Below are 25,178 nucleotides of genomic sequence, written 5' to 3' on the forward strand. Positions count from 1 at the left end.
AAAACCCAACCGGCTGATGATCCCCAGGACAGATTTAAGAAACACTGGCCTAGAGTATCTTGGCACTCTGCATGGATTAATGAAGTATTCATCCCACCTGCTTACAAGAAAAGGGTGAATGCTTTTTAAAAGTTAGTTGTGAGTGTGTCTTGCTATGGCAGGAAGGACTTTGATTTGGAAACTTTGTGCCCCCCCCCCCCCCCCCCCCCCCCCCGCTTGGAATCAGAAGACTCCTGTTCCAGAAGCCATTTGCAACTTGCTGTGCCTAAGCAAATTGGTCATAGGAGCAGACAACAGTAGAAAAACCTTTTATGGTGTTGGTACACTAGAGATTCGAGGTGAAAGCTCTTATTCACTCAAGAATATCTAGTTTTGCTGGTTGGATGCACTAAATTAAAGGAGATCCACTACAGATGGGTGAAATGGCAACCTTAAGTTGGCATTGAAGGATAACCCTAAAAAAAAAAAACCCATCGAAGTCCAGTTCAAATACTACTACTATGGCTCCTTGTCACATTGGGGAAATCACATAGAGGCATATTTTCAAAGCACTTAGCCTTCCAAAGTTCCATAGGTTTCTATGGAACTTTGGAAGGCGAAGTGCTTTGAAAATATGCCTCATAGCCCTCCATTGCCTCAGGTACAAACCTAGACTGTAAGCCCTTGAGGGTTAGGAAATAATGTACTGTATCTGAATGAAATTTGCCTTGAGCTACAACTGTAAAAGGTGTGAACCAAAATCCAAACAATTCATTAGAATTGAGTTTAACTCAACAGTTTTTGTATCCTTTTCACCGAAGTGAGAGCTGTAGGAAACCCCTGTTTTCAGGGACAGCTTCATGAATTGGGGACTGTAGCAGGTATGGCAGAGATCAGTATTTCAGGATCGTGCAAATCTGTGGACCGATGCTCAGAACTCCTTCTGTAAGCCAACTGCACAGAAACCATACCACTAGAACAGCGCAGAAACCTAGCTCGCCATTGCTTAAAGGAAATGGTATTCAAATTATATGCACACTGTAAAAGCAAAAGCAAGGGGGCACGTGCTTGGCTCAGCTCCTGTGCGCATGTGCCTGGCAAATCTGAAAGTGAAGTACACGTTGGCGTTTGTTTTCTTTGCCTTTATAAGCTTTAAAAATTATTATTTATTTTTTGTAAAGCTTATTTAAGTGAAGGAAACGGGCTCTAATGTGTGCTTTCACTTTTGGGTTTGCTGTGACTTGCACACGTTCGTCTCACTACCACAGTAGCATAGTAAATGACAGCAGATAAAGATCTGTACGGTCCATCCAGTCTGCCCAACAAGATAAATTAATTTTTCATGGTATATGATACTTTATATGTATATATTTGTCCTTGCCATTCTCAGGGCACAGACCATAGAAGTCTACCCAGCACTCTTCTTGTACAAGTTCTGAAGTTAATGTCGAAGCCCCTTAAAATTTATTCTCTAGCCCATCCATATCTATCCAGTCACGATCAGGGCGTAGACTGTAGAAGTCTGCCCAGCACCGGTTTTGCTTCCCAATTACTGGCATCGCCACCCAATCTCCGCTAAGATTCCGTGGATCCATTCCTTCTAAACAGGATTCCTTTGTGTTTATCCCACGCATGTTTGAATTCCATTACTGTTTTCATCTCCACCACCTCCCACGGAGCTTAGGGGCTTCCTTCTGCTTCCAAATTATATAAAAACTGGCAGATTTGAATGAATCACGAGCAAACACCCTAATGTCCGCTCCGAGCAGGAGTTATTTTTTCATCAGTAAGACTCCTTGTTGTGAGCACTGAGAATTAGGAAAGGACCTCATTAACATCTGTTTGTGTTAGCATGCTGTTTGCGCTAATCGTTGGCACATGCAGTTGTATTCTGCGAATGCAGGCTCTAGTCCAGCATTATTCGCCTCTAGTGCCTGCGTTTGGTTCTAAGGATCGGCCCTCTGGGATGGAACACCAGTGAATTCTGGTAGAGGATAACTGATTTATATGGGGCTGCTGATGAGCAACAAGGGGGGGGGGGGGGGTGAGTATTTACCCTAGTCATGCACCAAAGGGGGCAAAAACTTTCCCATCTGAACATAAGGCTTCCACATTATAGGTATCCTTGATGAAATAGTCAACCTAGAGTACTTGATAAGTGTTGAACCCTGCTGGTTCCCTCACAAATGGTCTTGGAGGGGGAGGAAAACAGATTTTACCCGGGTCAGACAGGGGAGGCAGTAATCCTTGAGTCTGCCAGACTGATGAACTTCATTAAGAGCGGACTGATAGGAAACCTGGTAATGTCTGACACAATCAATATGACAATGAGGTCATTGCCTATTCCCTCCCAGTGCTCAAGAGATCAGCGCATAAAACAAAGCCGCCTTACTGCTGAAAAAATAGTGCCAGCTAGGAGTAGGTGTTAAAATCATGAGAAATGCTCTCTTTAAGCACCCTATCTTTCAAATCTGCCAGTTTTTATATATTCTGGAAGCAGAAGGAAGCCCATGCTGGTAGTGCGAGACGAATGTGTGCGAGTCAGAGCAAAACCCTGAAGTGAAAGTACATATTTGGCACCTGTTTCCCCTGTTTAAATATAAGCCTTCGAAGTACAAAAAAAAATTGAAATACTTATATTTAAAGATGCAGAAAACAGACTGTGAAGAAACAGTGTGTTTTTAAGTCTATAAAATGTATTTGATATTTTCCTGTTTTAATTATGTCCTGAAGTGTATTTCTCCTATTTGGCCAACAGGTGGTGTTTCTTTGCTGTAAAGCTGTTACAGGGAACTAAATGTTCTTTTCCTTTAACCCATTAGTGCCCAACGTTCCCATATGGGATTTTATTATGGGAATATTGGGCACTAATAGGTTAACACAAGCAGGAAGCAAGCAGCAGTATACTTTTAAATCTTGTTGACTGGCCTCTGATTGGCCTGGAGTTTGAATAATTACCTAGTAGTACTGGCTATTGCTTCAGCCCAGGAGAAGAGAGACAGATCTCTTTGCTAAGGCTCTGTGTACATAAGTATTGCCATACTGGGACAGACCGGCCCGATGTCCATCAAGCCCAGCATCCTGTTTCCAACAGTGGCCAATCCAGGTCACAAGTACCTGGAAAGATCCCAAAAAAGTACAATACATTTTATGCCGCTTTTCCTAGAAATAAGCAGTGGAGTTTCTCAAATTCATTTTAATAATGTCCCGATATCCCCAGGTGCTGTTTAGATAGTATACAAATGTTTAGTGTTATAATTGATCCATATTTCAGTTACCTGTTGTTTTTTTTATTTGCACTATTTTGTTCCACTGTTCAATATTTTTAAGAGAATAAACATAATTGTTCGCCCTGTTTGTCTGAACTGATAATCCTGATGGTTTGTGTGTTGGGTCTGTGAGTGATTCCTGGGAACTGTGGGACCACTGGGAGCGTGGCCCAGGTAACCTAGAAATCACTGGGGATAATGTGAGAGTGGGAGACTCGCCCAGAGGCGATTGGGACCCAGTCAGTGGAAGGAGGGTGCCAGTGTAGAGCACAAGCGGCAGGTGCAGGCAGATCTGAACTGTGCTGGGGATAGACCCTCTAAATGAGGGGTAACCCCAGACGGGTGGATATGTTTTTCGTGACCAGATGTGTGCTTCACTTTTGGATTTGGCAGCCACATGTGCCCAGGAGCTGAACTTGCAGAAAAACTCTTCTGTGCATGTGCCCCCTCTTTCTTTCACTTTTACAGTTCGCATATAATTAGAATACCATTTCCTTTAGAACATTGGCAAGCTAGGTTCCTGTACTGTTGGCTTACTCTGGGAGTTCTGAGCATCGCCTCATGACTTAAGGCTATTTTCCTATGTTTTTGTCTGTGGACAAACGTATTAGTTCCTTAAGGCACCTCTGCAAATCACTGACAAGAGGCCAATAGTCTCCCTTCTCACAGCATGCTGTCAGCTGCCTTTTGATAGGTGAAGCAAAGAGACAATTGCCTTGTATCACATATCACAATTCCCTGGGCCCCTGTTCTTCTATCCATTTTCAATCTGAGTCTATCATCATGGCAGTTTCCTGAAACTTGGAAACTTGCAATAGTTCGCCCTATTTAAAAATAAATAAAACCAACAACATTGGACCCTTCAATCTGTAGTCACTATTGTCCAGTATCTAATCTAATCTGGGGTGGGTTTTCTTTGTACTTGGGGCAGTGGAGGGTTAAGTGACTTGCCCGGGGTCACAGGGAGCTGCAGTTGGAATTGAACCCGATTTTTCCTGGATCTCGGCCCATTGCACTAACTGTTAGGCTACTCCTTCATGTCACATTAAACAACTAATACAAATGGGGTGGGGACTGCACCTTACAGTTAGTGGCATATAACACACAACATTTTATTCCACACACAGTTACTGTAATTGCATTATATTGTCTTCCAAGCAGTTAACCTGCATTAAAATAAGTCCTTGCATTGACTGGGCAGACTTCTATGGTCTGTGCCCTGAGCATAGCAAGGACAAATCAAACTCTGGTATACATATAAAGTATACTACACCATGTAAAATGAGTTTATCTTGTTGAGCAGACTGGATGGACTGTACAGGTCTTTTATCTGCCGTCATTTACTATTTTACTACGAATTGAGAAAATAGGCTGGGAACACCTCCAATAATTAGCATGGATATTTTGTATATTCCCTGCATTAATTTTAACAGCATGTGGTGCCCGCAAAACCTTACTGCACTTTGGGGCCAACATAATTTTACATTCTTTAGCATCAGTAGCAGATGAATCCAGGAACTAGTGAGTTGTTTCTGTGTACAGCAGATGGCGATAGAGATCACTGAATTCTACATGGTGATATAGCATGACTAGCTCCTTAGAAAGCCAGTGTATCTCTATCTCCAGCAGGCGGATGGATCTCCACTAGTTCTGGATTACTCTGTTAGGAGTGCTCCTGGCCTAGGTCTCCTGGGCAGTTGAGCATGGAGGTAGTCTGGCTATATGGCGTCAGCTTTAGGGGGGTATACCTGCCGCCTTATTTTCAAAAGAGAAAGACGCCCATATTTCGACCCAAATCGGGAGATGGGCGTCTTTCTCTCGTGGGCGCCCAAATCGTTATAATCGAAAGCCAATATTGGGCGTCTTCAACTGCAATCTGTCGCGGAAACGGCCAAAGTTGACGGGGGCGTGCGTGGTGAAGGCGGGACTGGGGTGTGTATCGGCTGAGGAGAGATGGGCGTCCTCGGATGATAATCGAAAAAAGGCGTTTTTAGCGTGAATTTCGGTCCCTTTTTTTGGACCCTTTTTTTTTTACGGACAAGTCCCAAAAAAGTGCCCTAAATGACCAGATGACCACCGGAGGGAATCAGGGATAACCACCTCTGACTGTATGCCAGCCTCAAATGTCATACCCAGCTCCATCACAGCAGTATGCAGGTCCCTGGAGCAGTTGTTAGTGGGTGCAGTGGACTTCAGCCAGGTGGACCCAGACCCATCCCCCCCCCACCTGTTACACTTGTGGTGGTAAATGGGAGCCCTCCAAACCACCCCCTAAACCCACTGTACCCACATTTAGGTGCCCCCTTCAGCCACAAGTGCTGTGGTAATGATGTGGAGTTGTGGGCAGTGGGATTTGGGGGGCTCAACACCCAAGGGAAGGTAGCTATGGATTTCAGAGGTAAACTTTTTTTTTTTTTTTTAATTGTTACAAGTGCCCCCTAGGGTGCCCAGTTGGTGTCCTGGCATGTGAGGGGGACCAGTGCACTACGAATCCTGGCCCCTCCCACGACCCAATGCCTTGGATTTGTTCGTTTTTGAGCTGGGCACTTTCAGTTTCCATTATCGCTGAAAAACGATACTGCCAAGCTCAAATCTGATGCATTTGGCTGGCACAAACCGTATTATCGGAAAAAAGATGGATGCCCATTTTTTTCGAAAATACGGTTTGTCCCGCCCCTTCACGTACCTGTTCTCGGAGATTAGACGCCCATGGAGATGGGCGTTCGCGTTCGATTATGCCCCTCCTGGTCGCCCCAGGTCCCTCCCCTACCCCGGGTGTCCCCTTTCCACTGTCAGGTCAGCTTGCCCTCTCCTGCTCAGTGCCACTTCTCAGCTGATTTCTTGCATAAAGAAAGAAAAAAAAGCATGGCTGTGGTATGCGGATGTCGACTGGCTGCTTGTGGCTGGCCCCTTTCACCTGCCCTCTGTGCCGAATCTCTGGTGCTTTGGGCAGGGTGCATCACCTGTGTTGGCCTCCTTGCTGTGCATTTTGGCATTCTTGCAGGAGGGACTGAAAAAAAGGACTGGTAGCTCACTTAGGGTACAGGAGGTTGACCTGACTTGTTTCCTGGGTAGTGTAGAGCATTTCTCCCTGGCCTTTCATCCAGATGTGGTGCGCTTTTCTGAAGGGGGCTAGCCATCTCGAACCCCACCTGCTCCCACCTTATCCAAATTGGCCCCTTTAATTTGGTGCTCTTGGCTTTGCAACAGGGTCCCTTCGAGCCTTTGGAGAAAGCATCTCTGAAGTATCTGACTCTTAAGGCAGTCTTTCTTGTGACCATAGCCTCGGTGCATCGAGTGTCTGATTTGCAAGCTCACACGCCATTGTGTTGGTCCGGTGGATTTTGGAGTTGCAGGCTCTTTTTTTGTAGGGATATCTTTCTCTGTTTTACCGAGGTGCACGTGACCATCAGAATGGTTTCCTCCTTTCTACCTAAGGTGGTGTCCGCCTTTTATCTGAACCAGCTGGTGTTTCCTTTCAGGGGGAACATTGTGGCAGGGACTTAACATCTGTCCATGCTTTGGATGTGCATCAGGGCTCACTGAGTTTCGCCATTCTGATCATTTTTTTGTTCTGTTCTCTGGTATGAACAGGGGGGTGTCTGCTTGTAAGACTACTATTGCATGCTGTATTAAGGAGGCCATTTCGTTGGTTTATGTATTGGTGGGCAAGTCTCCGCCTTTGTTGCTGTGGGCACACTCTACTTGGACCATTTCTATGTCCTGTTTAGAGTCGCGACCTTCCTCTCTGGAAGAGATCTTTGATCAGCGACATGAGCATTGTTGCACACCTTCTTGAAGCATTCTCTTCTGGATATCATGGCCAGGACAGATGCTTCCTTTGAGGTGTTGAAATTTTCCCCCACGGGCATGGTTTCCTACCCTTCTTCAAGACTGCTTTGGTACATCCCATTCTTCAGGGACTCATCTGTTGCTAGATGTAATGGAAAGATGTAATTTTCTTTCCATTAATCGCACAGATGAGTCCAGTTTTCCCACCCTGGTTTGGTTTTTCTTGTTTTAGGCTTGTTATGCAGATTTCTGTTCGGGGGATGAATTGCCTGTTTTCCAGACTGTTGTGAGGAAGAAGTATGATATTCTGTGTCTGTCTGGCTGCCTCATTAGTGCAATACTGGCTGGCTGAGGCAAGGACTGTCCTATATGTAAAATGTTCAGTCTTTATCCTCTACCTCCACCTGCTGGTAGAGAGATATAACCTACTCTTCAGGGACTTGCTCATCTGTTGCGATTAATGGAAAGAAAATTACCAGGTGACACCCTATTTGTGTATTTTGAAAAATATATAGATGATATTGAGCCTTTTTTATATTGCTGATCGGTCGGATCGCCATATAGTGATGGACAGGGCCGAGACGGCTCTACTATTTAAAAAAAAATCATATTCAACCACTAAAAGATAAATTATCCATTTAGTTCAGGCCTGCCAATCAGCAAGTCTAAATAGTCACGGGACACATGTACATTCAGTACCACCAGCTATACAGATAATTTAAGTGCCAGTATCGGTGCTTAAATCAATACATTGACTCTGCTGGCTAAACATTGACCCCATTTGTATTTAAGAGCTCATTTGTTTGTTTATAATAATGTTTTTCCTGTTTGTAAATCTGGTGTAAAATGTTCTGTTTTGCAGGTGAAAGTTTTCTCACCTTACCAGCTGGAAAACATGAATTCCCATTCTGTTTACAACTTCCCCAAGGGTAAGTAGGGAAAGTGTAATGTGCTGTTCTTCTCTAAAATGTTTTGTTCATGTTCTTTTAAAGGGCTCTTCATGTTGGCATCTGCCCCCCCCCCCCCCCAAAAAAAAAAAATCTGATAGCTTCTATTGTGGCAAAGTATTAATTATAGTTTTATTAGAATTAGCTTTTCTCTCTTCAGAAACTAGATTTGGGTGAGAAAATCAATTTCATGGAGCTCAAGTGACTGTTTAAAAACTGTAGTAACATATAGTTTTAAAAAAAACTTTGGCTGTTAACCGATTTAAAGTTTCAACCCCATGATTAATCGCGATTGAAAAGTTTGATTGCTCGGTTGATCGCATAAAGGGTCCCCCTCACAGTTTCCTCCTGTACAGTGATGGGTGGGTGTTGGGGAGGGAGGGCGGGAAGACTACACTAGATCCTTCAGTGCCTGCTAGAGGCTATCTGTTAATGCTGTGGTACAAAGTTCAAGTTTTAAAACTAAGGGGAAAAGACTATGGGGATTAGTTGATAAAATTTGCTATCACTAACTTACAATTCCTCCTTTAAACCCCAATCTTTACGTTCCCAAAGCACAACCCGCTACTAAACGGACTTGGAAAACTCCAAAATTCCAGGAATAACATGTATAGAATGTTTGTACGTTTGGGAAGCTTGCCAGATGCCCTTGCCCTGGATTGGCCGCTGTCGTGGACAGGATGCTGGGCTCGATGGACCCTTGGTCTTTTCCCAGTATGGCATTACTTATGTACTTATGTAAACCACAAAATAGTGTTCCCTTACCAGAGAAATGTCCTCTTCTCTCAGTATGGGCAGTATTAGGATTCCCTGGGATACAAAATGAGCCCAAATTTTACAATGAAACCTAGAAGGCTTTTGTACTTGTGCATGCCTATACTGAGCCTGACTCACAGATTACAAGGACCTCTTCTCAGTTTCTCTTCACCCATCCCATGGTACTCTTACCTCAGTTTAGTTTTTATGGTTTTGAACCAGCAGTTTTTGTTTTGTGGCGGGGAGTTTCTAGAAATTTTTTTAGAGGTTCCTTTCCTCAGTTTGGAGGTTTAGACATTTTATTTTGATTTGGCAAGTTCCATTTTCCCCATACTGGCTGGTAAAAAGGCATTGGGTTCAAATGGTGCTCTGTTCGTAATAGAAAAATGTATTTTACTGATCATCCCAGAGAGCATATTTGCTGTTTTAGGCATTTATGTTTCAAAATATTTACACTCGTACTGTCTCATAGGACAGTGGTTCCCAAACCTGGTCCTGGAGGCACCCCAGTCAGTCAGATTTTCAGAATATCCACACTTGAATATTCATGAGAGATATTTGCATGCGCTACCTCCAAGACATGCAAATCTCTTGTGCATATTCATTATGGATATCCTGAAAACCTGACAGGCTGGGGTGCCTCCAGGACCAGGTTTGGGAACCATTGTCATAGGGTCATTAAATTAAGGTTGAGGCCTTAGATCTACCAGAGTTCTCTGTCTGCCCATCTCAGATTCAGCATCAAAACCTTAGACATTGGAGGCCGTCTCTTCTTTGGAGTCAAATTTGAATTGAGATAATTATATAATCAAGGATAGTCACTTTTAGCTTCTTCATAGAAAGAAACTGGGTCGGTTACAAGACTGAGAATATTTGTTTGTTTGATGCTGAGCACCAAACTTTGGCATTGGTACTTCAACTACTACTACTTATTTCTGGAGCACTGTACACGTTTATATGCAGGTACTTTCTCTGACCTTAGTGAGCTCATAAAGTTTTCTTCGTTGAGCTGTGGAAGGTAAAGTGATGCCCACAGTCATAAGGAGCCTGCAGTGGGAATTGAACACATCTCTAGGATCTCGGTCGACTGCACTATCCATTAGACTAATCCATCACTTCAAGATGGGCTTGGTAGGAGCACATCTTTGCCCAGTACGTTGACGTCAATGCAGAGCACATCTATGGCATCCATATAGCTTCCTAATCTACCTCTTCTTTGTGTATTCGAGGCAATTGTTGCACCTGAGCAGTTGGGCTGGATACATCATTGGAGAATATGTATGTATAATTTGTGGTGAATGCAAATTATTTGATCTGGACCCAGTGGAGGAGTGGCCTAGTGGTTAGGGTGGTGGACTTTGGTCCTGGGGAACTGAGGAACTGAGTTCGATTCCCACTTCAGGCACAGGCAGCTCCTTGTGACTCTGGGCAAGTCACTTAACCCTCCATTGCCCCATGTAAGCCGCATTGAGCCTGCCATGAGTAGGAAAGCGCGGGATACAAATGTAACAAAAATAAAAAATAAATAAGGCTGTGCATGTTACGTTTTGTCATTTAAGTATGATTTTATTTTATTGATGTTTATTAGTATTTTATGTTGATGGGTTTTTTTTTTAATGATTTATTTATTTTAGTTTTGTAAGCTCCTGATCCAGCTTGTGATTGAGCAAAATGTGGACCACATCAGGTGACCTTTCAGTAAAGATATTTTGAAACCTTTCTGGGACCCGCTTTGTTTTGCATCTATTTCTGGTGCGGATGAGAAGAACCTTTCTATTTTGCTCAAACTAAAGCCATGCCTCAGGAGTTAATAAAATTTAATCAGTATGTGGAACAGGGCTTTTTTAGGTCAGAGATTTGAGTAAATCCCAAAGATGTCTGGACAAATCTTTTGAATATCTCAATATTCCTTTTGGCCATGCTTCTCAATCCTCTCTTGGAGGCACACCTTGCCAGCTGTGTACATATTCTTCATGGTATACGCACATAGGAGATCCATTGTGTAAAAATCTTGTGCATATTCATTCTGGTAACCCTGAAAGTCTGACTGGCTAGGTGTATCTACATGAGAGGTCCGAGAAGCAATGCCTTATGGTAGTCAACCTCTACTACAACTTAGCTTCCCAAAGAGCGATGTGTTGTTGTGTTCTAGGCCAATCCCCACCCCATTGCATTTTATTTTTTAATTCTGAGAGGAATAGCATATTGAACAAAAGATGTTTCAAGCATGTAGTTACCATACATAGTTCTTTTACAGAATATTAGTTGTATACACATAGTGGTCTCAGACTTTATAGTCCTAACTTTTGCAGGCTTCATTCCAATAAAGCAGAGTGATTCTTCACACCTCTGTTTAAATAAGAGTGCTTTCTTTGTACATAGATGCAACAAAGGAACTTGAAAAATTCACCCAACTCATTATCTCTTCTGACTGTAATAGACCTGAACGGGTGATTGAAAAAAAAATCTCAGTTGTAAATTGGATCTCTGAATGTTTGGTGTAAACTCCTACATGGTGTTTGTTGCATATATTTACTTCTTACTATTGCCTGGATTGTAGATTTTGGCAGATGGTGTTTGTTACTTATAGTTACTTCTTACTGTCGCCTGGATTGTAAGTTTTGGCAGATGATATTAAAGTGTGTTACATTTTAAATAGATCATTTTCAAGCTCTCTCTTCATCATGCACCTACAGGATTTTTTTTAACTACTTATAAGAGAACTCTTAGCTTGGGAGTGATCATAAATAGTACTGACTTAGCCTGCTTGTCCATGGAGAAGAGTGGGTGACATACCCTCTCCTCTCCTCTCCTCTCACCTCACCTCAGAGTTCAAAATTCCCTTAAGTTATGTTAATTACTGCAGGGCCTCTGCTTATATGGTGTCTGTCAGTCATGAGCACAAAAGCTGATCATGTTCAGTTTCAGAGGAACATAAGTGAGGACATCTTCATATTTGATTCTCTTAAACTGCTATCCATGGGAAAACACCAGTTACAGGTAAACAACTTTGGTGTTTGTAGCTAGCTGTAGATATCCATTTGAATTTTAACTTTGAGACCAGTCATGGTCTGTATTTAAAGCAGCAGTGCATTTTAACCAGTTTTTCCCTTTGGGGTGCACTAAAACTGATCTTAGTATAACACCCTAAGCTTTTCATCTAACTTAAAATACATTGTAGGGGAAATGATTATTTGCACCTATCTGTCCCATATGCCTTTTGCTGTGTGCGAGATATTGTCAGTTACCCTGGCTGGCAGACAGCAAAAAAATAAAAAGGAAAGACAATAATATATTTTATTTCTCATTAATATTTTTTCTTTACAGTAATGCCGTTAATTTATATGTGATTCCCTTCCAACATGAGAACAGCCTTAGATTGTAGGCTCTTTGAGCAGGGACTGTCTTTTTTGTGTATGGTGTACAGCGCTGCGTATGCCTTGTAGCGCTATAGAAATGATAAGTAGGAGACACTGCTTTTTAAGTTCTGGTAAACAGCTGAAAAGGAATATCTTCTGCACCTTCTCCAACTGGACTGTTCTAGCAGTATGCAGAGCTCATGATTGAAGTGCAAAGTGAGAATACACAGCAACAAACACTTAAATGGTTTTCTGCCCTTGTTTTTTAGGCCTTTGGTCACATCTTTTACTGGCAAGTATGGTCACATTCGGTACTGCTTGATTGCTGTCGTAGAGCAACCCTCAGCACCTCCATTTAGTGTAAGAAGAGAATTTAAAGTTGTCAGCCATATTGATGTCAATTCACCAGCTCTATTAGTAAGTAAACTTTGACTTTCATAGCCTGTTTATTCAAGTATGTAGATGGATGTCTGTATGTATATATTTGTAAGATTTCATAGGTAAAAGCATTCCATATGATCACCTGAAAAAATTTGTTTTTTTTTCTTTTGTAGAACAGTGACCTGTAAATTAAACAACGATAAGGTTTATGTTGATATTAAAGATTGTGTGTTAATGTTGTTTGGCTATATAGATAGAGATACATAAGATATATAACTTTTAAAAAAAAATTTAATTCAACATGTCTGGAAGCATTTACCTGTGACTCACTTGAGGAAAAAGCCAGTATATCTCTTATCTCCGGCAGGTGGATGGACAGATCTCCACTAGCTCCTGGATTTCTCTGTTAGGGGTGCTCCTGGCCCAGTTCTCCTGGGCAGTTGAGAATGGGGGTGGTCTAGCCTTTAATGGCACCAGCTATATGAAGGTATACCTGGTCACCCCAGGTCCCTTCCCCACCCCGGGTGTCCCCTTGCCACTGTCCAGTCAGCTTGCCCTCTTCTCTGCTCGGTGCCACTTTGCAGCTCCTATTTAAAAAAAAAAAATTGTTTTTCAGACTACAGGACAATAGGACTGAGTGGGTTTGATCCCTGTTTGTGGACTATCTGAATTGTCTGCCAGCAGTGTACTGCTTTTTAAAAAAAAAAAAACACGATTTAAAAACAAACAAGAGAGAGTAAAACAGAGAAGCAGCAGTGTGTCTTGCACTGGGCTGGACTTGACAAGAGGAGAGTGGAGGACCGGTTCTGTGCAGAGCTTCGGTTTCTAAGGCTGTCCTTTGGGATTAGAGAGTTGCACGGGGACAGAAATCCAACCCATCCCCGCCCGTCCCTGCTGGAATCTTACCCGTCCCCACCCATCCCCACTGGAATCTTACCCATCCCCACCCATCCCCGCAAAAATTTAAACCATCCCAACCCGTCCCCACCCGTCCCCGTAAGAATTTAACCCATCCCCACCCATCCCCGTAAGAATTTAATAGTACATAAAAGAAAGTTCCAGTCAGCTCCCTCAGTCTCTTTCTGGATTTGAGCCACAGCACTGTAGGCAAGGAAGGAATTGAAGCTGGAACTTGGAACACTCTGGTGCACACATGTAAGATTTGTCTCTGATTCACTGGCAGTGTGTGCTGAGAGGCCGCCACATGCACGCGCCAGTAGGTCAGGTGACATCTGATTCTTGTGCCTGTGTCAGAGCTGAGGTCTGTGCACCAGCCTGGGAGCAAAGAGGATTAATAGTAACATAGTAAGTGACAGCAAATAGACCTGAACGGTCCATCCACTCTGCCAATATTCACACTCATGATCAATTCATCATTAAATCAACGAGTGTGATATTATATACTTGATTATGGTCTTTCTTTCGTGTTTCTGGAACAAAGACCACAGAAGTCTATCTGGCCCCATCCTTATGTTCCAACTGCTGGAGTTGCCATCGAAGCCCACTCCAGCCTATTCATGTTCTCATTTGTGGGACGCAGACCGTAAAAGTCTGTCCAGCACTGTCCTCATGTTCCAGCCACTGAAGTTGCTGTCTAAGCCCTTTCCAGCCCATCCTACACCAGATTGCCATGTATGAGACACAGAACATACAAGTCTGCCAGGTATCAGCTCTAATTCATCACAGCCAGAGTCACCATCTAAGTGTCACTTGACATATCCACACACATGCAGCCATTTAAGGTTAGCTTTTATATAACTTCCATTTTCTAATTAGGGATCCTCTGTGTTCATCCCATGCCTTTTTGAATTCCGTCATCATTTGTGACTCTACCACCTCCTTAATGGAAGACTTTCCACATTTATGCTGTTAAAGCAAGGAAGAAGAGGAGGAGGAGGAGGAGACAGCACTCAAATAAATTGGAATTCGGTAGATGAGAGGCTGGTGCAGGTGCAGCTTACACTTCCACGGGAAGCCCACAGAACTGGTTCCATCCCCACGGTCCTGCGGGAACCCCGCAGAACTGCTTCCATCCCCGCGGGAACCCCGCAGGAACTGCCTCCCGCGGGGACGGAAGCCGTGCAGCTCTCTATTTGGGATGCAGCTGCTTGGTGAGTGTTCTCCATTTTTCTTTCGCACTGCACATCACAGTTGTGTCGACATGACAGCAGAGACTGTGAAGCACTGCTTGCTCGGCAGGCAGCGTCTGGTCTCTGCATGGTGTTAATATATGGCCTAGCTTTAAGGCTACCACTGGAATATTGCTGGCCAGAGCTATGCAGCCTAAAAACAACTGAAAAAGTACTGACCAGGCCAAACAACAAGTAAATGATGTAATATTTGAAGAATCTGCAAAAAGCAGGTCTGAACAATGAGTTCTGCCACAAATTGGTACAATTTTTAATTCAAATATAGCACCTGTAATGAAAGATCAGATGAATAAAATGGAGCTTATTAGTTTTGGTATACAATGATACAGAGGTAATACAGAGTTCATGAGAAAGGTATGAAAAGTATTGCAGCCGGAAGATGTGAAACTGTTATCTCAACGCTTCCCAAAACATGTTGATAATTAGCAGTAGCTGAGAACGGAAGGAGGTGGGCACATCAGATAGCAGATCACATGGGAAAGTATGATCTCCGGAAGTTGAGACATATTAGGAGCTAGGTATCTCACCATTCACTTCTATGGAGAAGATAGAGTATAAAAGAGGGGAGAGTTTGGCTCAGTTTGAGAGTCTCTTCTCCAAAGCTTCAGTCAGACGGCGAAGCCCTGTGCGGTTGAAACCAGAATCTGATGTCTGTATTTGTACCAATTTGAAGACTTGTCTTTGGGTAAGAAATAAAATGTACCTATCTATCTAAACCTATCTCTGTCTCTATTTTTATAGATTCTGTCTTCTCTTTACCTAACATTTAGCCTACAAGGTAGATCACATACAAGTGACACTCATCCTTTACAGAAACTTAGACAGATGTTTAATAAGATTTATGTGGGAACATAAATGGTCCAGAATATACCTAGATCTAGAAAAACAGAAAGCAGTAGTTATGGGAATTAGTTTTCAATTACGGCTCCTAATGCCACCCCAGAACAGACCCCCTTATGATTGGGTGACAATGGAGGTTAGAGAAACTATACAGAACCTGATATATGAAATAGGTACTATTAGTCCCCCGTGTGAAGGAGTCAGATAGAGGTCTAGCAGAGGGGAAATAAAAACAATGGGCAGTTGCTGAGAGTCCACCATGGTAGAAACTGTGGTGGTGGCAGAATATGACATCTTACATGCTCTTCTTCCCTGCAGTGTATGATTTCACCTGTGGCCACTTTGGCTGCGGAGCAGCTGTCTCCTTCAGGACGTTTGCCCTCCAGAGGCAGGGGCTTTGGACCCTGCTGTTCCCAGCCCCTCTTTGTTGACAGGGGTGGGTCCTTGGGAGTTGCCAGGGTAGAGGCTCCACTCTCCCCAGACCTTATTCTTTTGCTTCATCAGGCCTGATGAAGAAAGCTCAGCAACAGACTAGAGTTGCCGGGCTGTACACCCTTGCAGTTCCTACGCAGCCCGTGGCTCTGGATCCCCTGCTGAAGGGTGGTAGCCGGGCTCAGCTGTGTCTGAAATAGGGTCGCTAGCCCATCTTTCCCCTCCCTCTCCCATTGGGTCAGATCTGGCCCTAAGTGGGTGTCCGGTCAATCTCCCCTGGGGGAGGACTTGGAGGAGTTGGAACTTCTCCCTTTGGAACCTGACCATCAGGTTTTTTCATAAGGAGGAGTCGCCCTGTTTGATCGCGCATGCACTTTGGGCTCTCAGTATTTCATTAGATGACTCCCTAGCACCTGCCATGGCGAGCACCAGACATCCAGCCCATCCTTCCTGTTTCATGAGACTATCGAGGAGCTAATTGTGAAGTCTGCTCCTGGTGGCAAGGGCCATGGTACAACTGTATCCAGTTCCCCAGGCTTACTTGGAGAAGTTGCAGTTCCCACGGTGGACACGCTGGTTACAGCAGTCACCAAGAGGACTACCCTACATGTGGAAGGGGAGTGGGAGTATTGCCTTGAAGGATGTACAAGTTGGGAAGCTGGAGGTGTCCTTGAAGCAGGTCTTCGAGGTCGTAGCCCTTTTGCTCCAGGCCTCTATCTGCAACTCCCTAGGAGAGATGAACTCTTGCCACACAGAACAGCAGGTGACTGTCCTCTCGTCGGAAAGATTTTCCCTCCCTGGAGTCCATCCTATCTTATCGGGTGCATTGGCCATGAAGGCCCGGCGGCTCTTGTGGTTTCGACATTGGGCGGCTCACAGTGTCTTAAGCAGAGGCTTACCAAGCTCTCCTTTCAGGGGCATCTGTTTGGGGAGGACCTGGAGAAACTGGTCAAGGACCTGGGGGATTCTAAGATGCAGCACTTGCTGGAGGATTGCCAGAAGCTGGCATTCTGGGTGAGTGCAGCACAGCTGAAGTGGCTAGGGTGACTTTGCGGGATCTCGGGGCAGTTGTGCCCATCCCATCGGGGGAACAGGGCCAGGGTTACTACTACTACTTATCATTTCTATAGTGCTACCGGACGTACGCAGCGCTTCACACTTGAACATGGAGAGACAGTCCCTGCTCAGTAGAGCTTACAATCTAATTATGACAGACAGGACAAGTAAGGGATAAGGGTTAGGACAGACAGGACATATCAGGGATAGGGGACAGTTGAAGGTTTAGGTGTTAAAAGCAGCATCGAAGAGGTGGGCTTTTAGCCTAGATTTGAAGATGTCCAGAGACGAGTCTTGGCGTACCGGCTCAGGAAGTTGCTATTCAATCTATTTTGTTTTGCCCAGGAAGGAAGGTTCCCACCCCAGTGGTTCCCAAGAAGGAAGGACTCCCCTCTCTTCCCCCCCCCCCCCCCCCTCCTTGTTGGACCTCAAGCACATGAACCGCTTTTAAGTCCAACATTTTAGCATGGAAATGCTGTAGTCTGTACTGGCAGCCGGGAAAATTTCTCTCAGCTCTGGATCTCAAGGAGGCGTACTTGCATATTCCTATTTAGCCTCTGCACCAACAGTTACTTCGGTTTGCTTTGTTGGGTCATCACTTTCAGTTCCAGGCTCTTCCATTCGGCCTGGCGATGGCACCCAGAACTGTTTCCAAGGTCATGGTGATGGAGACCTTCCTCCAGAAGGATGGGATTCGGTCTACCCATACTTAGACAACTGGCTGATCCAGGTGTGTTTGGAGCACAAAAGCCAGTAAGCAATTGGGTGGTAGACAGCTGGCTGATCCAGGTGTGTTTGGAGCACAAAAGCCAGTAAGCAATTGGGTGGTGACTTGCTGTACTTGTTCGGTTGGGTCATCGGTATGGCTAAGAGCCATCTCTGTTCCTCCCAGACTCTGAAGTATCTGGGAGTGCGATTCAGTACAGCCCAGGGCATGGTATTCTCTCGGGTGACCAAGCTGCAGGGTCAGATTCGTGCTCTGTATGGGATGTAGTGTCCCCAGATGTGGGACTACTTGCATACGTAAAAGTGCTGGAGTCCATGATGGTGACCATGTATGTGGTTCCCTGGTTGAGGGCGCACGTGCACCCATTGCAACACCCCTGCCTGAATCATTGGTCGCCAGTCTTAGCGGACTATCAGATGTGGCTCCAGTGGACCTAAGCATGCAGTGGTGGCTTCAGGAAACCAATTTATGGAAGGGGGGTGCTTTTGGTGTCTCCGCAGTGGATTCTGGTGGTAACAGCCACCAGCCTGTTGGGCTGGGGGGGGGGGGGGGGCGCAGTGGCCCATCAATCATTTGGAGCTCTGGGTGGTGGCCAGAGCATTGGAGGCATTTCTGGGTCTGCTTCAGGGCTGGCCTGTCAGGGTGCTCTCCAGCAACATGATGGTGGTCAAGTACATCAATTGCCTGGTGGTCACGCACAGCTCTAGCTGCAGAGGTACACTCGCTTTTGTACGTGGGTGGAGCACAGCTCGCAATGTGGGCTGCAATCTCAACGTGCAGGCAGACTTCCTCAGCAGGATATCACTGGACCCACTGGAATGGGAACGTTCCCTGGCAGTGTTCCACTGCATCACGGAACTGTGGAGAGTGCCATCCATAGACCTCATGGTGACCCAGGGCCTATGCCAAGCCGTGATTGAGAGCTCAGATCCAAAGGACTGGACGTGCTTATGCAGCCCTGGCCAGCAGAGGACCTGCTATACGTCTTCCTACTATTGCCCCTCATAGGTCAAGTTCTTCACTGGATTCAGAGTCATCGGGGCCTGGTAATTCTAGTGGCTCCAGATTGGCCCAGGAGGGCCGATCTTGTCTGGCTGCTGGTGGATGACCCCTTCGACTGCTGGTGGATGACCCCTTCCACCTGCCAGCAGTTCTGGATCTCCTTTGTCAAGGCCCAGTGCCCATGGAGGAGCCCTCCCGCTTTGGTCTTAAGACCTGGCTCTTGAGCGGTCTTGTTTGGGGAAGAAAGAATATGCGGACAGAGTGATCACCACTCTGCTGCAATCATGTAAGCACTTGACTACTGCTTAAGCAAGGGTTTGGTGCACTTTCAAGGCTTGGTGCTCCAGGCAGGATGTGTTCCCAAAGACGGCCTCCTTGACACACATTTTGGAGTTTTTACAGGAGGGGCTGAAACAAGGGCTGGTGTGTAGCTCGCTCAGGGTTCAGGTGGTGGCCCTGACTTGTTTCCGGGATCAGGTAGGGTGTTCCTCCCTGGCTTCTCACCCAGATGTGGTGCTTTTTGTGAGGGTGGTTAGCAGTCTCAAGTTGTCCCCTTCCCCCCCCCCCCCCCCCCCCCCCCCCCCGCCGCCTGCCTCGTCTGGACTGGCACCTTAATTTGGTTCTCTGTGACAGTTGCAACAGTCTCCTTTCGAGCCTTTGAGGAAAGCATCTCTAAAGAATTTAACTCTTAAGGCAGTTTTTCTCATGGGCATGGCCTCTGAATGTCAGAGTTGCAAGCTCTGTCTTGGGATCCTTTCCTCTGGTCTTTGGAATCTGGGTTGGACCATTTGTTTGTGCTGATGGTGGGACCTTGGAAGGGTCTGGCTGCCTATAAGCCCACCGTGATGCGGTGGATCCAGGAGGCGATCATGTCAGCTTATGTGCTTGCAGGTCGGCAGGCCCAGAGGGGTTTGTGGACGCATTCCACTTGGGCTGCGTCATCCTAGGCTGAGTAGCGGCTTTTTTCTTTGGAGGACTTTTGTCGGATAGCTACTTCCTGTCTGCATTTTTTTTTCTCTAAGCATTGTTTGGGTGCAGCTTGTTTTGGAGCAACAATGCTTTCCGCGGGGTCGACTGATTCACTCCCCCCTCCTTCTTTCGGGACTACTTTGGTCCCATTTGTTTCTGGATTCATCTGCTGCTGATGCTAAGGAAGGAAAAAGTGTCTTACATGATTATTTTCTTTCCTTATATCACAGCAGATTAATCCAGCATCCCTCCCTATTGGCTGTGTTTTTTCTTTGCTTGTTTTCCTTGGTTAGTCTACTGTTGGGCACATGACAACACCACTTTTGAACTTGGAACAGAAGAAAAAAAAAAGTTTCACGTATTTTTCTAGGATAGTTACAGGATCAGAGGCAACATGACTTTACCAAACGAAAATCTTGCCAATTGAATTTTATTGACTTTGGGTGACCAAAGAATTGGATGAAAGACGTGCTTTAGATGTAATCTACTTGGAATTCACAAAGCATTTGATATGGTCCCTCACAGAAGACTCATGAATAAGCTGAGAGGACTGAGCCTTAGGACACAAAGTGGTGAACTGGATTGGAAACTGGTTGACCGACAGGCGGCAGAGGGTGATGGTAAATGGAATCCGCTCGGAGGAAAAGTAGTAGTAGAGTGCCTCAGGGGTTGCTGCTGGGGCTGATTCTGTTTGTTATATTTTTGAGGGACATTGCTGAACAGTTAGAATGAAAAGTCTGCCTTTTTGCAGTAGATACCCTGGAGAGAGTAGAAACCATGAGAAGGGATCTCGAAACGTTAGAAGAATGGTCAAGGGTCTGGCAGTTAAAATTTAATCACAATGTTTTAATATTGAGTTATCAACTTAGTTTAATAAATTTTTATTTTAATTATATAAAAAACCCTAATCTATATAAATAAGTCTCACCTCAAACATTCTGAAGCTCAGCATTCTGAAGCTCGGGGAAACACTGAAGCCCTGCACTTAGGCTGTCAGCAACACTCACTGTCACTCATGCACCACTCACTCTCACTCATAGACCCGCCCTCAGCCACGCCCCTTCCGCACATAATTCGCAACCCCAACGTTCTAATGAAGCTGCCACTTCCGTTTTTAGGTGGCATAGATCGGAATTTCTCCCCATGAGTGTCTGCCCCGCCCTCGCGTCACAACGTGAGGACGTTGAGGGCGGGGCTATGACACTCAACAAATCGCCAGTTCCACCGCACTCCGACGCTCCGCCCCCCCCCCCCCCCCCCCCCAGGCCGCACCTGTCGACGGCGGGGATATGCGAATCACCCCTTCCACCCCGCTCCGACACTACACCCCCCCTTCCCAGGCCACCGAATAGCGAGTTCCACCACCCTCCGACACTCCATCCCCCAACATTGCTTCCCTTCCGATCGCCTTCCCTCCCTATGTCCCGCCCTCCCCGACGTCACATTACGGCATGTCGCGCAACACCGGCACACAGGCAGGGAAGGAGATCCAACGGAAATGTTCTTCTGCCTGCACCGCTTTCACCCAGGTGACAGGCGCTCTGCTTTCCGCAAGGGACGGGGGCGTTCAACTGGACGGGACAGCACGGGTCACGAGTTGCTCTCCCAGGCGCAGAGGGAGACACGGGGTGTGCACATCGCGGGGTGCAGCACAGGACACTTGCTGCACAGGGCTGGATGCAGGGGGAGCCAGGGGACAGCTCAGCTGCTCCATATTGCTGGATGCAGGGGTGACGACGCTTGCTGCACATGGCTGCATGGAGGGCACAGAAGGGTTGCTCGCCATGGCTGCATGGAAGGGACAGGAGGGTTGCTCCACATGGGTGAATGGAGGGGAATAGCTTTGCTAGCACCCGTTTCATTTTTTTTCAGAAACGGGCCTTTTTTTTACTAGTATTTATATATTGTAAAAATCAAATATATAAATCTTTTAAATCTTTTCGTTTTTGGTGTTCAGTATATCAGTGACACCATGCCATATACTTAAGGTAAACCCTCAGAAATGAATCAAACACTCATTAGCCATCATAGGACTGCCCTCCCTGCTTGCTAAACTCTAAAATGTCTTCCAATTCTACAGCGATTTATGTTGAATTCAGGTATTGATAGTGGCGGTGTACTTCTCCAAACAGAGTGTTCTTTAAAAACTGGCACTAGCCGGACATAAAAAGACTTGGAGTTCAGAGAAAAATGACGAAAATGGTATGGAATTTGCGTTGTAGGACGTACGAGGAGAGACTTACTGACCTGAACACGTGTATACCCTGGAGGAAAGGAAAAACTGGGGTGAGATACAGACGTTTAAATATTTGAAAGGTATTAATCCGCAAACAAACCTTTTCCAGAGACAGGAAGGCGCTAGAACGAGAAGACATGAATTGAAGTTGAAAGGGAGCAGACTTGGGAATAATGTCGGGAAGTATTTTTTTCATAGAGAGAGTGGTAGATATCTGGAATGCCCTCCCGCGGGAGGTGGTGGAGATGAAAACGGTAACTGAATTTAAAAAAGCATGGGATAAACAAAGGAGTCCTGTTTAGAAGGAATGGATCCAAAGAAGCTTGGCACAGATCAGGAAGTAAAACTGGTGGGAATCAAATGCAGTGCTGGGCAGACTTCTGTGGTCTGTGCTCTGATTGTGGTTAGACAGATTTAGCTTCAGAAGTTGGAGAACAAGGCCAATGCTGGGCAGACTTCTAAAGTCTCTGTCCTGATGTGGCTGAATAGACTTGGAGGGGCTGGGAGGACAACTTCAGAAATTTTAGAACAAGGACAGTGCTGGGCAGACTTCTACGGTCTATTCCCTGAAAATGGCAAGAATAAATCAAGACAAAGTGGAGAAACTAGATCTACTACGAGAGGGGAAATGCAGCAACAGGGAAGTACCGTGATCAACAAGACACTTCCAAAAAACCAAGGAGACGGAAAGTAGAAAATTGTTCTTTAATGGTAGATAAGACGCGACACAGCACCATGTTTCAACAAACAATGCCCGCCTAAGGAGTCTGTATGCAATGATCTCTTGAAGGTGAAACCAATTCAAGTCTTTAAAAAGACAGGATGCGATTGCATGGACAGAATGCTCTGGATTGATGTAAGGTGAGTGAATGCCAAATGAGAAATCGCTGTGTCGTCAAATTTTCTACTTTCCGTCTCCTTGGCTTTTTGGAAGTGTCTTGTTGATAATGAATAAATCAAGACCAGTTATACGAGTATCACATACCATACATAATGAGTTTATCTTAGGAAGACTGGATGGACTGTACAGGTCTTTATCTGCCGTCATCTACTATGTTAGTATGCGAGATGAGAGGTTGTCTTAGGACATGGATACAAATCCACTTATTGATTCAGAATTAGAGGGTTGTCTCTCTGTTAAGCTTTGGGCCAGGCATTTTGTTTGTGGTGGCTGGAACAGAGGAGTGCAGCATAGCTCGAGGTTTGAACAGGCCATCCCGGTGGATGTGGGGACCTTGGAGCCTGTCTCTGTGGGCTGCCTTGGTAGATGATGACATACTGGCTTTCTGAGGAGCTAGCCATGCTATAACACTGTGTTGAATTCAGTATCTCCATCTGCTGGTAGACAGACACAGTCGACTTGTTCCTAGATTCATCTGTGAATAATTTTCTTTCCTTTATCAGGTAAGACATATATTTTTCCTTCCCATGCACAAGACCCATTTTTACTGTAGCTGGAAATTGGCCAATGTTCGATTTTCTCAATTAATGGCCATGTGCTAATGTCACCATTAGCGTACAGCAAACACAAAGAAGTGGGAAATAAACCAGGCTAACCAGTGACAAACAAGGAAACTTCAGTTGATAGTGGACAGTTTATTGGTAGAGACTCGACACAGTACTGTGTTCTCGACTGGTAGCCTGCATCAGGAGTCTTTAGTAAAATGCAACAACATCAAATGGTCAATGACCATAGATGTCAGAAAATGGAACAGTGTGGTCTTTAAAAAGACCTTTATGTGGAAAATGTGTGGATTGAAAATTGAGCTGACACAGCTTCAAACAGCATACAGCCATTAACAAAGATCAGTGTGTGAGCACCTACTCACCTGTTTTATAGGCGGTAAGGGGGCTTGCATGCTAATCCTGTGCTACAAAGTGCACAATGTAGCCGCACTAACTGATCAATGCAGAAACACCCCCTCTATGGAGACAACTTTTAAAAATTTTAGCACGCAGATTGCACACACAGATCTCAAACTTTCCATAGGATGCCAGAGCACCGGTAAGCCACTTTAAACTGTGGTAAGTGTATGCTATCCATTAACTTTTAGGTGGCCAGCATAATTTTTAAAAAGGTTAGAGGTAAACCAGGAAATGTATAGACTGGCAAGCCTTGACATTGGCACAGGGCAAAATGTAGACTATTTTAAAGAACAAAATTACTTAGGCATGTTTGAGTCATTTACTATACCATCTTACAGAATAACCACCAAAGCAGTTTACATTGTTAAACTGGAGAAGGAAAGGAAATACAGAATCTAATAGTACAGTTGAAGAGAAAACAAGAAAAAAAGAGAGAGATCAGAACCAGGCTTCTGTCACCGCCACTGGCCACCTCATGAGGCTACCTCTTCTGGGAATGCTTGGATGAGGAAATCAACCTGACCTTGAATTTTGGGAAGGACATTTCCACCCTAAGGGTTAGTAGTAAGGAATTCCATAAATAAGGGGCTAGATAGAAAAAGAAGTCTGATCAATAAATGCATATTGAGTATGGTAGACTGATGGAACAAGCAAACCATGCTCAACACTAGATCTGAGGGACTGGCCAGTGTGAAGGGCCTTATGCACTAGAGTCGGAATCTTAAATTTAATATGGTGAGGCATAGGGAGCCAGGAATGATAAATTAAAAATGGTGTCCATCAAAACATGCTGCTGAGGACAAACAGATGGAGGTATTTAGAATTGTGTGAATTCTTTTTAAAGAAACTGAGGATATTTCAGAATAGATAAATTTACAATGATCTAATCTGGAACTGACAGACATAAAGGAGAGATACACAGGCAGGGTCATCAAAGTATGAACAGACAGTGAACGACACAGTGCATGAAAGTAAGACTTGATATGACTGATATGCAGTTCAAGTGACAGTTGATAGTCCAAGTGCATGCCTAAATAGCGAAAGAGTCAACTAATTAATTGGGTACCATGGATTGTAGGAAAAATTGAGGATCTGGAGGGATGACCTGTTACCCAACAGGTGACTTTTCTGAGAGTTGAATATAAGTCGATTGGCGTGTAACCAGTTGGTAGTAGCATTAAGACTAATCTTTGCATCAAAATTCAAAAGTTCCAGACCACTTCGTGAGAAATTACACTGGCTTCCTGTACAGGAGCGAATAACTTTTAAAATTTGCACCCTAGTCCATAAGATCCACGGAGCAGCTCCAGTATAAATGGATGCCCTAGTCAACTTGCCACCAAGGAATTCGTTTAGATCTTCTCGTTCATACTTAAACCTCCGTTACCCTGCGTGTTCTAGTCTCAAGTATAAAACC

The 25,178-nt window shown here is 44.9% G+C and overlaps 1 protein-coding gene across 1 annotated transcript in view; it reads left to right on the forward strand.

The window, feature by feature from the left end:
• Window positions 1–25,178, forward strand: part of ARRDC4 (arrestin domain containing 4) — a 62,072-nt gene that overhangs the window by 8,813 nt on the left and 28,081 nt on the right. Inside the window, exons 2-3 of the mRNA XM_030192693.1 lie at window positions 7,903–7,969; window positions 12,372–12,519. Coding sequence (XP_030048553.1) covers window positions 7,903–7,969; window positions 12,372–12,519 — 215 coding nt within the window. The remainder of the gene's footprint in view (window positions 1–7,902; window positions 7,970–12,371; window positions 12,520–25,178) is intronic.

Source organism: Microcaecilia unicolor, chromosome 1, assembly GCF_901765095.1.
Source record: "Microcaecilia unicolor chromosome 1, aMicUni1.1, whole genome shotgun sequence".
Classification (NCBI taxonomy): domain Eukaryota; kingdom Metazoa; phylum Chordata; class Amphibia; order Gymnophiona; family Siphonopidae; genus Microcaecilia; species Microcaecilia unicolor.